Raw genomic sequence first — 15,629 nt, 5'->3', positions numbered from 1 at the left:
CATCTGATGTATAGTCTTACTATATTCTCTGGTTTCTGCCGGAGCAGGTATAAAGGCCAAACTCGCAGTCAATCAAAAGTTCTACCTGACTGCTCTCCAAGATTCTCAATTAGCCTGAATCATTACTGTGACTGCATGTGCCAGACTGTGGCAAGTATCTCAAATAAATGACAGGCGAAAATTATCAGTGTGGTCACATTTAAAAAAAAGAATCATACCCGTGTGAAGTGAGGGGCGCTCTTATCATCGTACATAATCATGCATCATCTCATACTGGCCAATCAGAATGCCTGTTGCCTGTGATTGGTTAGCTGATTTGCTCGTCTACATGTGACGTACATTTTCCCTTCAATGCCAAAGGCGTTTAATGTTTTGATGTTTAATTTACGTCATACTTGGCGGAATTGTCACCCAATTTCTCCGTTCATTGTCAACAGCAAATCTTGAGACGTGTGGGGACAAGATTTGGCGGACATTTAACCTGCATTTCCCTTTCGTTGTCGATGGGAGATCTTGAGACGTGTGCAGGGGGACAAAAGCTGTTTTATAGAAGGGGCTAGCCATAGAGTATATAAAAGGATAGAGACTGAACTGGCGCGAAGCTCCGCCCCCCCAGCTATTCATGTCAGTGGAAGTTGCTCAGTGGCGTTTTGAAGCACCCGGAAGACTGCCGGAAGTCCCTCCTCCGGACCTCAAATTTGAGGTCCGGGGTGACGTTGGAGTGATGGTCCTACGTCACGACACAATGTTAAAGCCCAGCTGCACGGGGTTTCCCGGTCATGAATCCACGGGTCCGCCTGTAGTCCCTCCTCCTACCACTAGGGCCCAGAGCTTCAACGTTGAATAGCCTCACTGGCCCCTTGGGGCTAGCGCCCCTTAAAAACTTACACCGGTGGACAGTTGAGTACTGTACATTTTTCAGCAACTCATGTACTATACTCACACCCGTGTGAAGTGAGGGGCCGCTTATCATCATACATCATCACACATCATCTGAATCCGGCCAATCACACGTTGCGTCCTCACTTTTGTCTTCAATGTTTGTCTTACGCAATGTTTGTGTTTACATGAACACTCAAAATTGTCCATTCATTGTCGATGGCATTTAATGTTTGTGTTAGGACAAAGTTTGTGTTAGCACACACACTAAAAGCCCCCTCAAAAAGTGACGATAACCTCCTTGTGCGTGTGTGTGTGATTATTTGGTGGTTGTGCTGGGAGTGTTTTGAGGGCCACAAACAATATTGCTTAGGGCCACCACAATCCTATAGGGGCCAGCCCTGTTATTAAACATCAAATGGCAAATAGGTGCAGTCGACGAATTATTTGTAGCATGCCGTCAGCCATCCACATCAGTGAGGAATAATTGAATTAGCTGTGCGTAGATTCCCGAGCCCTCTCTCTCTCTCTTTCTGGCCCCTGTCCACTCCCATTGTTTGCCTTCCACTGAGCAGATTCCCGAGCCCTCTCTCTCTCTCTTTCTGGCCCCTGTCCTGTAGATTCCCGAGCCCTCTCTCTCTCTCTTTCTGGCCCCTGTCCACTCCCCTGTCCAGCCCTCTCTCTCTCTTTCTGGCCCCTGTCCACTCCCATTGTTTGCCTTCCACTGAGCAGATTGCTCCCGATAACATTCACACGTACCAATGGTCCGCTATCTGCAGATTGCAGAGGGGAGGCGGGGGGGGGGGGGGGGGGGGACCCTCCAGGCCCTCCCACGACAACCCGTGTCGCACAGACAGACAGAGGGGAGGCCGGGGGGGGGGACCCTCCAGGCCCACCCACGACAACCCGTGTTCACAGACAGACAGACAAGGGGGGGGGGACCCTCCAGGCCCTCCCACGACAACCCGTGTCGCACAGACAGAGGGGAGGCGGGGGGGACTCTCCCTCCAGGCCCTCCCACGACAACCCGTGTCGCACAGACAGACAGAGGGGAGGCCGGGGGGACTCTCCCTCCAGGCCCTCCCACGACAACCCGTGTCGGCACAGACAGAGGGGAGGCGGGGGGGGGACTCTCCCTCCAGGCCCTCCCACGACAACCCGTGTCGCACAGACAGACAGAGGGGAGGCCGGGGGGGGGACTCTCCCTCCAGGCCCTCCCACGACAACCCGTGTCGCACAGACAGACAGAGGGGAGGCCGGGGGGGGGACTCTCCCTCCAGGCCCTCCCACGACAACCCGTGTCGCACAGACAGACAGAGGGGAGGCCGGGGGGGGGACTCTCCCTCCAGGCCCTCCCACGACAACCCGTGTCGCACAGACAGACAGAGGGGAGGCGGGGGGGGACCCTCCAGGCCCTCCCACGACAACCCGTGTCGCCACAGACAGACAGAGGGGAGGCCGGGGGGACTCTCCCTCCAGGCCCTCCCACGACAACCCGTGTTCACAGACAGAGGGGAGGCCGGGGGGGGGACCCTCCAGGCCCTCCCACGACAACCCGTGTTCACAGACAGACAGACAAGGAATCTCAATCAAGCTCGTGCAGTGGCGGGGCATTCAGTGTGCTCGCGTGGCACAAATAATTGTCACGTCTTGCGTTAGAATAATGGAGCACTGCCTTAATGAGATGACAGGAGCAGAATAGCTGCAGCCAGCGAGGGAAGGAGAGGAGGTGGTAGGGGGTGGAGGGAGGGGGGAGGGGAGGGGGGGGTGTAGGGAGGGGGGGGGGGGAGAGGAGAGAGGGATATGGGGAAAAGGGGACTGGAGGAATAGATGAGAGAAATGTCTGGTGCAAAACGAGAAGGGAGGGAGGGAGGAGGTAGTGAAAGGTGTGCAGACTTTGAGGATGGAGAGACGATTGCGGCTTTGCTCTTCGAATACCTTGTTTGCCGTCTCCATCTGCTTGGTGTAATTAGTGGGCAAGAACTGCAGACACCATCTGCCTGAAAGGAGGAGAGAGAGAGAGAGAGAGAGAGAGAGAGAGAGAGGGAGAGGGGGGGAAGAAAGACAGAAGACACTGATAGAGAAGTGGAGAGAGAGGTGGAGTGAGTGAAAGCGAGAGGTGGTGACAAAAAGTGAATTGAGTAAATGCAGTGTGAGTGAGAAAGTGGGGAGGGATGGAAAAGCAAGGGGAGAGGGGCAGAGAAGCAAGGGGAGAGGGGCAGAGAAGCAAGGGGAGAGGGGCAGAGAAGCAAGGGGAGAGGGGCAGAGAAGAGCAAGGGGAGAGGGGCAGAGAAGCAAGGGGAGAGGGGCAGAGAAGCAAGGGGAGAGGGGCAGAGAAGAGCAAGGGGAGAGGGGCAGAGAAGCAAGGGGAGAGGGGCAGAGAAGCAAGGGGAGAGGGGCAGAGAAGAGCAAGGGGAGAGGGGCAGAGAAGCAAGGGGAGAGGGGCAGAGAAGAGCAAGGGGGAGAGGGGCAGAGAAGCAAGGGGAGAGGGGCAGAGAAGAGCAAGGGGAGAGGGGCAGAGAAGCAAGGGGAGAGGGGCAGAGAAGCAAGGGGAGAGGGGCAGAGAAGCAAGGGGAGAGGGGCAGAGAAGCAAGGGGAGAGGGGCAGAGAAGCAAGGGGAGAGGGGCAGAGAAGAGCAAGGGGAGAGGGGCAGAGAAGCAAGGGGAGAGGGGCAGAGAAGAGCAAGGGGAGAGGGGCAGAGAAGCAAGGGGAGAGGGGCAGAGAAGCAAGGGGAGAGGGGCAGAGAAGAGCAAGGGGAGAGGGGCAGAGAAGCAAGGGGAGAGGGGCAGAGAAGCAAGGGGAGAGGGGCAGAGAAGCAAGGGGAGAGGGGCAGAGAAGTTGCGAGAACAAGACCCAGGAGGATGTGGCTGTCAACGGGTTCATCTGGAGCTGTGAGGAGCGCTGGCTGTGTTTCAACTGGCGCCACTTCATCCGCAGAGCCTGTTGATGTGAACCGTGCTCTTACACATTTGCATTACTCTTGAGTGTGTGTGTGTGTGTGTGTGTGTGTGTGTGTGTGTGTGTGTGTGTGTGTGTGTGTGTGTGTGTGTGCATTATCGCAATATCATCATTGAATGTATAATCAAAGACTTTGAAACAGATGGTGCATCTTTCATTTGATTTGATTGATTCCGAAGCAAGTGGACTTGTTTTAAAATATGTCTCCTGAAACAAGTGATGACTGGCTGATTTTTAAATAGTTCCTTGTCTTTCCTTCTTTTTTTACTATTGAAGCTTTAATTTAAACTGCTAACTTTCAAATTGAACGACGGCACTCTGCCAATAACGTGGTGTAGAACAACACATCTTCAGCAGCCTCATTGTGTTTGAATGGACTAATAACTAATAACCTAGGGTTTGTATCTTGTTTCTTCTGTCCTCTTACTGTATGTCTGCCTCTGTATCGTTATGTGCAGTTTTATAAGAAGCCGCCACGCCCACATGCACTCCCACTTTTGAGAGTAAAATTCCACCAAGTCTCATGCAATTCTGTTCCTATACATTTTGGAGACATCCTGGCAGAGATAAACAAAATGGAATGGGACAAAAACATGAACCCAGGCCCCATGGGCCGTCGCCGGTGTGGTGGTGGTGGTGGTCCGGGCACCCCCCTATAGGCTGCAATGCCAGCCTGACAGAGTGTCACAGGTTCGAATCCCGATGATCCCTGACGACCTTTGCTGTGTGTTACTCCCCATCGCTCTCTCTCCCCATTTCCTGTCAGTCTATACTGTCCTATCATTAAAGACATAAAAGCCCAAAAACGAATCTTGCATGGTGAACATGGACCCCCTGGGGATGCATGGTGAACACGGACCCCCTGGGGATGCATGGTGAACATGGACCCCCTGGGGATGCATGGTGAACATGGACCCCCTGGGGATGCATGGTGAACATGGACCCCCTGGGGATGCATGGTGAACATGGACCCCCTGGGGGTGCATGGTGAACATGGACCCCCTGGGGATGCATGGTGAACATGGACCCCCTGGGGGTGCATGGTGAACATGGACCCCCTGGGGATGCATGGTGAACATGGACCCCCTGGGGATGCATGGTGAACATAGACCCCCTGGGGGTGCATGGTGAACATGGACCCCCTGGGGATGCATGGTGAACATGGACCCCCTGGGGATGCATGGTGAACATGGACCCCCTGGGGATGCATGGTGAACATGGACCCCCTGGGGATGCATGGTGAACATGGACCCCCTGGGGGTGCATGGTGAACATGGACCCCCTGGGGATGCATGGTGAACATGGACCCCCTGGGGGTGCATGGTGAACATGGACCCCCTGGGGATGCATGGTGAACATGGACCCCCTGGGGATGCATGGTGAACATGGACCCCCTGGGGATGCATGGTGAACATAGACCCCCTGGGGATGCATGGTGAACATGGACCCCCTGGGGATGCATGGTGAACATAGACCCCCTGGGGATGCATGGTGAACATGGACCCCCTGGGGGTGCATGGTGAACATGGACCCCCTGGGGATGCATGGTGAACATGGACCCCCTGGGGATGCATGGTGAACATGGACCCCCTGGGGATGCATGGTGAACATGGACCCCCTGGGGATGCATGGTGAACATGGACCCCCTGGGGGTGCATGGTGAACATGGACCCCCTGGGGATGCATGGTGAACATGGACCCCCTGGGGATGCATGGTGAACATGGACCCCCTGGGGATGCATGGTGAACATGGACCCCCTGGGGATGCATGGTGAACATAGACCCCCTGGGGATGCATGGTGAACATGGACCCCCTGGGGGTGCATGGTGAACATGGACCCCCTGGGGATGCATGGTGAACATGGACCCCCTGGGGATGCATGGTGAACATGGACCCCCTGGGGATGCATGGTGAACATGGACCCACCGGGACGGGAGCACTGCAGGGGGAGGGGGAGAGGAGGGAAGGCTCCATTCATGATGGAGAAGGAGGAGCGGTGGAAGGGAAGATGACAGTGACAGATGAGACGAAGCGATGCAGGCGTCCTATAGTGGACATGGCCTGGAGGCAGCGGTGGGGTCAGCACAGGGCAGAGGAGAGGGAGACGGAGGCAGCATAACTAACGCCATAGCATCCATATTGCATGATGTGTGTGTGTGTGTGTGTGTGTGTGTGTGTGTGTGTGTGTGTGTGTGTGTGTGTGTGTGTGTGTGTGTGTGTGTGTGTGTGTGTGTGTGTGTGTGTGTGTGTGTGTGTGTGTGTGTGTGTGTGTGTGTGTGTGTGTGTGTGTGTGCGCGCGCGCGCGCGCGTACGCACAGCACCTTTGCCCCATGGTGTCTCTGTCTCCAGTGTTTCCTATACTGTACATATCAGTGGTTAACTTAAATTATTCACCTGACAGATTCTCATGTCCCCTCTGAAGTTCTTGCAGTTCCTCCTGTGGTCTTCCTGATCCTCTCCTCCCGTCTCCACCTCTGTCTCTTTCTCTAGCCCATTTTGACCTGAGATCAGATTCTATAAATGTCTTCTACATCCTGACAGTTTTCTAAAAAAGCTATGTTTCTATGTCAGTGGTTCTTCGATTCTACGAGCTTGTAGATCTGCTATTTTTCAATAGCTAAAGCATAACATAATGCTAACACCAAAAGGGGTTCCCGCCCAAAATGGGCTAGTCTGTTTGTTTCTGTCTGTGCGCTTCGCTGTGTCTCTCTCTATATACCTGTCAATCTGTCTGCCTTCCTGACTGACTCTCTCTCTCTCTCTCTCTCTCTCTCTCTGTGTGCAGGGAACTCCAACAGTGTCTTCTCCCTGGACTACATCAGCGGCTCTCTGACCGTGAATGGTCAGCTCGACAGGGAGAACCCGCTTTACTCGGCTGGATTCACCCTCACTGTCAAGGTAAGCTTTTCCTGAAGGGATCTGTAGATATTAGCAGCCCAGGAGAGGGATTCCAGACAGTTCCCCTCCTGGGGGGTTCCATATATCCTCTACTGCCTTTCATCAGCACTATAGTGGCATGAAGACTCTATAGTTTTCAAACACAAAAGACCCACTGAATCCCCCCCACCCAATAACCTATTTCCGATGATGTGAGACAAGGGAAATGAATATTCGCGGTGTGAGATCCTGTCGTCACCATCACATCAGTTAGATTTATAATCACAGCACGTTAATAATCAGAATACTGATATATTATTGATTTCAGCTGTTAATTCCAAACATGCAAACATGAGCCGCTTTAATTACCTCAGTCTATATGTAGCTTAATGACTAGTATTATAGTTGTCTTTTTTATGTCCAATGTATTTGTATTAGTTCATAAAGTTAACATAACTATAACGAAATGCATTTTAAATGAAATAAAATGTAACTTTTTTAGGAATTCCAATTAAAAAAGAATATTCAGGATTATAATTCAAATATAGCAAACATAGCCGATCTACAAACTCAAAACGCGTCGCAGCGCGAGGCGTTTTGAGCTAGGAAGGACGGGAGAAAACGAGGGTGAGGGGATGAAGGAGTAGGATTTGGTGTCCTCCGAGGTGCTGAGATGTCAGTCCTTTTTATTTGAGCCAGCTCCCTCCGCAGAGCTTAAGTCTACCTCTCTTAGCTTTTCATCGTGTGGAACCTGCCCCTCTCGCCCATGGCCCTACATCGTAGGTCCAGAGTCAGAGTCAGTAATCCTCAGAGTCAGTTTAACTCCAAAAGTGCACAAATATATATCTAACTATAAATTTAGATATATCACCAAGTCCCTGTGTGTGTACATACGTGGAAATCCACGTAACTCGAGAACCGTTCGCCTCACCGACTTCAACACACACGTTCCACACCCCTCACATGGAGTGAAGTGCCCGGTGTCGAGTCGGTCGGACCCACGGTTGTCCAGAACCGCCGCAAAAGGCCTCTGCCCGGGCTCTGGACCTGATCACCATTATATCTCCATATATGGAGCCTGGCCTGTTCTGACATCACAATGTTGTTCTGACATCTGCATAGACTCTATATTTTGTGCATGCCTGACAAAGAACTCCATATATGGGCATAAAAGGGACACAGACATAATATCTGGGTGGGGCATCCATTTCCAACTTGCATGGTTCCAAGTAGGCCAGTGACCAACGGGCATCGCTCTATAGTGTAACCAAATGGACCATTTGGTGATTTACAAATAGATGAATGAACACTTCTCCTTCCACAGTCAATCCTCTCCTCTCCTCTCCTCTCCTCTCCTCTCCTCTCCTCTCCTCTCCTCTCCTCTCCTCTCCTCTCCTCTCCTCTCCTCTCCTCTCCTCTCCTCTCCTCTCCTCTCCTCTCCTCTCCTCTCCTCCCCTCCCCTCCCCTCCCCTCCCCTCCCCTCCCCTCCCCTCTCCTCTCCTCTCCTCTCCTCCCCTCCCCTCTCCTCTCCTCTCCTCTCCTCCCCTCTCCTCTCCTCTCCTCTCCTCTCCTCCCCTCTCCTCTGTCTCTTCCATTTCTGCTCTTCTAATGTCCTTCCTCAAAGAGTGTGAGAGCGTACGTGAAATGGATTTGAAGTGACAGCAGAAGTTGAAGGATTTCTGATCAAAGGCCTATAGCGTTTTGTAGGATTCGTACCTGTTAGCGGAATTTTGATGGGCCGTCCTGACAAAGCGCTTTGACGTGTATCGCGGAAAGAAATGGTCCTCAAACCTCACTGGCAAGTCACAAAAAGCAGTTACGTATTATAGAGCATACTGTAGCAGTGGGCGTGGTTTTCTAGACCCACTGAAAAATCTGCCATTAATTTTTTCCTCCATAGAGATTTACAATAATATTCAAGCCATCCTGGTGAATCGTGAACATAAAATGTTTGATTCTGTGAAAAAATGAAAAACGCTAAACAAAATGTATTAAATGTATTATCATATAATTCAATATTATTATTTTATTATTATTATTCATCCTACTATAAATGCGCCACGTCTCTGTCTGTCTGTCTGTCTGTCTGTCTGTCTGTCTGTCTGTCTGTTTGTCTGCGTGCATGCGTGCATGCGTGTGTGTGTGTGTGTGTGTGTGTACGGTTGTAATGCACGTAACTCGAGAACCGTTTGACCCATCAACTTCACATTCGACACACGCGTTCCACACCCCCACAGGGAGTGCAGTGCCAGTTATCGAGTCGGTCGGACCCACGGTTCTCCAGAACCACCACAAAAGGCTCTGGCCAGGCTCTGCCAGTGCGCCTAATGAGGCCAACTCCTTTCACCTGTGCAATTTTCAGCCTCTGCCTCAGCCAATTGAGGCTCAACCAATCAGGTTCTGCCAGTGGGCCGGGTTGAGTCTTCACCATAGAGTATATAAAAGGATAGAGACTGATCTGGCGCGAAGCTCCCCCCCCCCCCCCCCCCCCCCCCCCCCGGAAGGACCGTCTACTTCCGATTTGGGCACCAAAATGTGGTTCCCAAAATGCGGAAGTGCAAACGCGTTCAACGTTAAAGCCCAGCTGCACAGGGTTTCCTTGTGGGACACCGGCTGACAGTTAAAACGGGTGCTATGACAACGTATATCATTAGGTTCCCAAGTTGCATCGTTCCCCAGTAGGCCGGTGGCCGACTGCGACGGGCACCTACAGGTCTAGTTCTATAAAAATGTACGAGACTGTAGGTACTACTGTACGTTGCTGACTTTTATTTATTTAAAATGTAATTTTAAACGCTCAAAGCATAATATGTACTATCCCAGTGCACCGTGTGTGTGTGTGTGTGTGTGTGTGTGTGGGGGGGGGGTAATCGCATCCCTAGTCTATCTTCTTAATTGAAATCAATGATTACAAAGAAGTGAAATAAGCAAAAGTGCTGATATGAAAAAAATAACCCCCTCTCCCCCCCCCCCAAAAAATAATATTTATAAGATATGGATTTTTTTTCCCATTCTCTCCCTTCTCTCTGCTTGCGCTATACTCTTAGATGGCGCAGGTATTGATTGTGGATTGCCATAGTAATACAGCTAATTTCTCAACTTCAGTTTAGATAGCGTTGAGCATATAGAGGTGGAGGCCAAACGATTCAGCGGGTGGAGGGACAAGAGAGGTTAACCCATTTTGGGCGGGAACCCCTTTTGGTGTTAGCATCATGTTATGCTTTAGCTATTGAAAAATAGCAGATCTACAAGCTCATATCGCGCCACCGAGTGGCGCGCGCTACGAACTTGTAGGTCTGCTATTTTTGAAAAATCGTGAAAATGCGGCACAAATCTTTGAATATATTCTTTCAGAGCGAACGTTTTTAACTCAATTCTTTGCTTCTGAGGGGTTCCTGGAACTACATATTTTCAGATGAATATTGAGAACCACTGACATAAACATAGCTTTTCCAGAAAACTGTCAGGATGTAGAAGACATTTTTAGAATCTGATCTCGGGTCAAAATGGGTTAAACTACCCCGATTACCCAGTGGACCACCGTTGTTGTTCCAGACCGTCCCCCGCCCCCTCCTATCGCCCTGGGTGTGACGTGGCTCCATCAATAAAACGCCCAGAAGCAGCTCTCTCTCTCTCCGCTCCTGTCTTTCTGAAACTCTCCCCATGCACCATTCATCCTCCATTCTTTTCTCCAAGGCCTCCCACGTCACTGGACGGACGGACGCTGGCAGGCACAGAAAGGCAACCAGAGAGTAATTGGGTCTTCTCAATGGGACTCCTTTCTCTTATATCTCCTTTCTCTTATATCTCGTTGCTCGCGTGTGTGTGTGTGTGTGTGTGTGTGTGTGTGTGTGTGTGTGTGTGTGTGTGTGTGTGTGTGCGTGTGCGTGCGCGCGCGGCCCTCTGTTGGCCTCACTTTGTGCCTATTTCTATGATTGCTTTGTGTCCGTCCATCTTTTGATCCAATAAATGAACAGCTGTAAATACAGAGCCTGAGATTGCGCGCGCTGACCGACCACTAAATGACATTTTCAGTGCAATGAAATGCGTCTTTCTCTGCCTCTCTCTCTGTCCCCCCCCCCCCCTCAGGGAACGGAGCTGAACGAGGACCGCTCCCCGTCAGACGCCTCGGTCATGACCACCTTCACCATCCTGCTGATTGACCAGAACGACAATGCCCCCAAATTCAACAGCTCCGAGTACCGCGTGCGAATCACCGAGCTGGCCCAAGTGGGCTTCGCCCTGCCTCTGTTCATCCAGGCCGAGGACAAGGACGAGGTATGTGGTCCCCTGTGTGCATGCAGCCATCTTGAAAGGGATCACTCACAAAAACATGCAGTAATCCTGCTCTCTAAACCTGCCTCCCCCTGGCCAGCCGGGGCGCCTGATGGAGGGGAAAGGAACTGGTTGGAATAACGTGTTCCTTCCATGCACTATACGTCCGGCCAGGGAAACTCCCCTCTGTCAGGTGAAAAGAAGCAGCTTGGACTCCTCATGCATCGAAGGAAGCATGAGGTTAGTCTGCTGCCCACCCCCAGGTTGGCAGTGGAAGTGTAGTAGCCTGGCTAATAAGCCAGACTCAAATCACACTGTCGTGTGGTATTTGAGTCTGGAGATGCTGTGTATGGATCTTGTTTCCCGGGGGGCGGGATGATTTTGCTGTACAATGAGAGCTATACTCAATTCAGTGTTGATTTTGACGGCAAATTTTAGATTTTAGTTTTAGTCATGGTCTCTTGAATTTCATTTTAGTCACCTGGAATGTTTTAGTGTTAGTCTAGTTTTAGTCGACTAATTTCACAACGACGCGTTCAGCATGCAACCAAGTGTAAAATGACTTGTGCCTTTTACTTATACTGGGTCACTTGTCCACTCGTCCCTTCGTAACATTTTAGTCTAGTTTTTTATTTGTTGACCAAAATTGTCCATATATTTTGTCAGTTTTCGTCAGTGAAAAAAGGTAGTCGACGAACATTTTTCGTCATAGTGTTAGTCAACGAAATCAACCCTGCTATGAGAGCTACTCATTCGTGGAGAATCAGATACAGCATACAGATGAAGTTTATTGATTTGGACAGTATCGATTACGTTCGCACCCATAAACCTTATACTGTACAACCAGGGTTCTATCAAAGTTGAACATCTCCAGTAGCAAGTTGTGCTCAAATCTTGATACAATGACTGAGATTTGGACTAATACATATACATTTTTGTACAGTTTTTCGCGATTGTTATAACACACATTTCTCAAAACAATAATGGCTTTTTCAAAACCGCACACACAAAATGCTAAACCCTGACACTCCTTTTGCATGATGACTCTTTTGCCATCAAATGTCTTTCTTAACTGTTCCCAAAATGGAACTCATGTTTTCATTTGGTACACACAGCTATATTTGTGCACATACCATGCATTGAGTACACACAAGTTCACAACTAAGCATTTGCTGCACACTACCAAGCATTTACATCACAATGAAGTGCCCAATTTAAAACACAATCGTAGAAATGGAACACACCATATGAATGACAAAGACTCATTTACTCTGGAGAATGAGCAGAAAGTGTACGGTTTTCATAGTCAAACATAAAACTGCAGACTAATATGCAGCCAAAACTGTTTTGTTTCATTTTTACTGTGGGTCACCAATGCATTCCTCCAGGCTTTCATTTTTTGCTCCGACGGAAATGAAAGCCTGGTACCCTCAATGGGATTCAGGAAAGGAGAATGATGTGGTCCTGGAACCACTCACGCACTTGAGCAGCCCAGTGGAAGCTGACTACATTGCCCCAGACAGACACATTTGCTCAAAAAAACCTGCATGTTTAGAGATTTGAATATGTGTGTGTTGTAGGTTGATGCTTTGAGATTTTACGTGAGAAGTGTGTGTGCAACAACTGAACATTGTGTGTAGTGTTTGGACAACAAGGTGATGTGTAATTAACATCAGAGTGTAAAGAAGGAAAGTCAGAGTGTAATGCAGATGAGAAGCAGTGCAAATATGTACATGAAGTGAAGGTTGTGCAAATTGTGCCAGATTTTCGATTTGTTTGTTGACAATCGTGAAAAACGTGCGTGCCGTGCATGCATGTAATGTGAGTGGATGTTCTCTTCAACTATTTCCCATGGTGCATTTGCCAGTACCTTGTATTAGCTGAACCAAATGACTTCACTGCAGACACACCGTATACATACTGTACATACACACACACACACACACACACACACACACACACACACACACACACACACACACACACACACACACACGGTCGCTCATGTGACTAGCACGCACATTCAGCTCTACTACAATTTAAATCATTGAAACCTGATACCAGATTCTACAAAAGTCTTCTAAATCCTGACAACCTACAGTACGTATGTTTCTATATCAGTGATTCTCAAGCTATGTCATGTCAAGGACCCCAACAATTATATCTAATTGGCCGCTGACCCCCATATGGAAATATGTTGTTCCAGGGACCCCCCCAGAAGCAACGATTTGAGTTAAACGCTCGCTGGGAAAGAATATTTTAATGATGATGATTTAATGATATTCAGATGTGCCACATTTTCACAGATTTTCAAAAATAGCAGATCTACAAGCTCGTAGAGCGCCACTCGGTGCCGCGCTATGAGCTTGTAGATCTGCTATTTTTCAACAGCTAAAGTTTAAATTTATAGTTAACACAATCAGTGCCGGAAGTCCTTCAAAATAGGAGCTCTGGGGTGCCGGAAAGAAATGGCCGCTTTTACTCGGAAACCCATGACCGGTTTGCTTTACATTGCTAGCTTACATTCCCATCGAGCGCCGAAGTCCTGACGTCACTGCCCTCTACTATCAGTAGAGGATGCCAGTCCCATGGTTCGTGTATGTTTTTATAAGCATTGTACTCTCCATAGGGGGATTTTAGATCGCCTCATATAAGAACTGTGTTTGAAAAATAAACCGATCACCCCAGCCTTTTCACGTGGAAATGTACAAATATACCCAAAGAGTAACAAAATAAGCGTTAGAAACGAGCCAAACAACCCAGAGACTACATTTCCGAGTAGGCTGCTTCTGCCCGCAGCCCGTCGCACAACAGAAACTGAACGTTAATTACGTTTATTTTAATTTAAATTTTATTGATATATAATGTATCGTGGTTAGTACGAGTCGAGTCACCACCAGCTGAGCTTACGTCAACGAGGAATCTCAGGAACGCAATATGTTGACAGCTGGGCGTGACGTATATGCTCAGCGACATTGCATTCATATGTAGTTTCAAGGCTTTTGCGGTCACATTAATTCCATTTTCTCTAGAAACTGGCTGTATCAAATATGAATGGACATCATTAACGACGCACAGCCACTCCCCTGACAGAAACGCCGGGGTGGTCGGTTTATTTTTCAAACACAGTTCTTATATGAAGCGACATAAAATCGCCCTATGGAGATTTCAATACAAATAAACAAATACACGAACCTGTGTGTTGGTGCCCTCTACTGAAAGTGACGTCAGACTTCGGTGCTCTATAGTTTTAATTTATACGATATATGATCCAAAAAGCGTTCATATTTTGCGGGAGAGACGGATGAGGAGCAGAAATGAAGCGCTAGTATATCGATCCGTTCAAAACCACGGAGAGCACCCTGGATTAGGAGAGACGAGTCATTCTTCAACAGCTAAGTCAACGGTAATCTAACACGAGCCGAGAGTTTAGCATACGGTAGCCGAAAGGCGAACTGAAAAAAAAAAGAAGGAAAAAATTCAGAATATTATTATCTCGCCCCGTATCATTGAGGACATCTAGGACGTCTGAGGACGTCGTATGTACGCGTCGATTGGAACGTCTGAGGACGTGTGGCGACGTCCTACGGACGGAAACGGTTAAAAGTGGTTAAAAGCTATAAGGCGACGACTGCTGCGTCCTCGGGTCTAAATGGGTTAATTTGCTCTGGAAGAGATGGGGAGGTAGAGAGCATCAAATTATACCTAACGAGGAAAATCAATCACCTGGGATGGAGATAAGCCCAAAGCTATAGTCAACTCTGATTGATTCACCCAACGGCAGCCGGCCGGGGTGGAATTTGACAGATAACTGCAAGTCAAGTGGATCGGCGAGGAAAAGATGTAGGGGGGCGGGGGTGGGGGGGGGGGGGGGGGGAAGTGCATGGGAGAAATGTCACGGTAAAAATCCTCCGTTTTCATTTTGTCCATTTGTAACTCTGAGACTGTACCAATGTGTGACATGATGGACCCATCATTTGTAACTCTGAGACTGTACCAATGTGTGACATGATGGACCCATCATTTGGTTCCATGTGTGCACTCTGAGTTGAATGGACACTGAGGGTGTTCCTGTGTGTTTAGCATAACTAACCCATTCTGGGCGGGAACCCCTTTTGGTGTTTTAACTAAGCATTATGTTATGCTTTAGCTATTGAAAAATAGCAGATCTACAAGCTCATAGCGCGCCACCGAGTGGCGCGCTACGAGCTTGTAGGTCTGCTATTTTTTAAATATCGTGAAAATGAGGCACAAATATTTGAATATAATATATTCTTTCAGAGCGAACGTTTTTTTTTAATTCGACGTCAGGTCAAAATGGGCTAATGTAGTGAAGTCAGAAGTGGTACTGTCTGTAGTGACTGTCTGTCAGGATTGATGGAGACAGAGAGAGACAGCATGCATGAGAGAGAGAGAGGCCTGTATGAGAGACAGACAGACAGAGAGAGAGAGAGGCCTGTATGAGAGACAGACAGAGAGAGAGAGAGAGAGGCCTGTATGAGAGACAGACAGAGAGAGAGAGAGAGAGGCCTGTATGAGAGACAGTGAAACAGAGAGAGAGAGAGAGAGAGGCCTGTATGAGAGACAGTGAAACAGAGAGAGAGAGAGAGAGGCCTGTATGAGAGACAGTGAAACAGAG

General features: G+C 49.2%; 1 protein-coding gene across 1 annotated transcript in view; it reads left to right on the top strand.

Annotated features, from left to right (window-relative positions):
• cdh23 (cadherin-related 23) overlaps positions 1-15,629 on the top strand; it is a gene marked incomplete at its 3' end in the record, with an annotated part of 389,228 nt that overhangs the window by 111,655 nt on the left and 261,944 nt on the right. Inside the window, exons 7-8 of the mRNA XM_079512237.1 lie at positions 6,624-6,736; positions 10,805-10,993. Coding sequence (XP_079368363.1) covers positions 6,624-6,736; positions 10,805-10,993 — 302 coding nt within the window. The remainder of the gene's footprint in view (positions 1-6,623; positions 6,737-10,804; positions 10,994-15,629) is intronic.

Source organism: Electrona antarctica, assembly GCF_951216825.1.
Source record: "Electrona antarctica genome assembly, chromosome: 10".
Classification (NCBI taxonomy): domain Eukaryota; kingdom Metazoa; phylum Chordata; class Actinopteri; order Myctophiformes; family Myctophidae; genus Electrona; species Electrona antarctica.
Note: the sequence above shows the minus strand (reverse complement) of the source record. Positions and strands in the feature narration are given on the sequence as shown.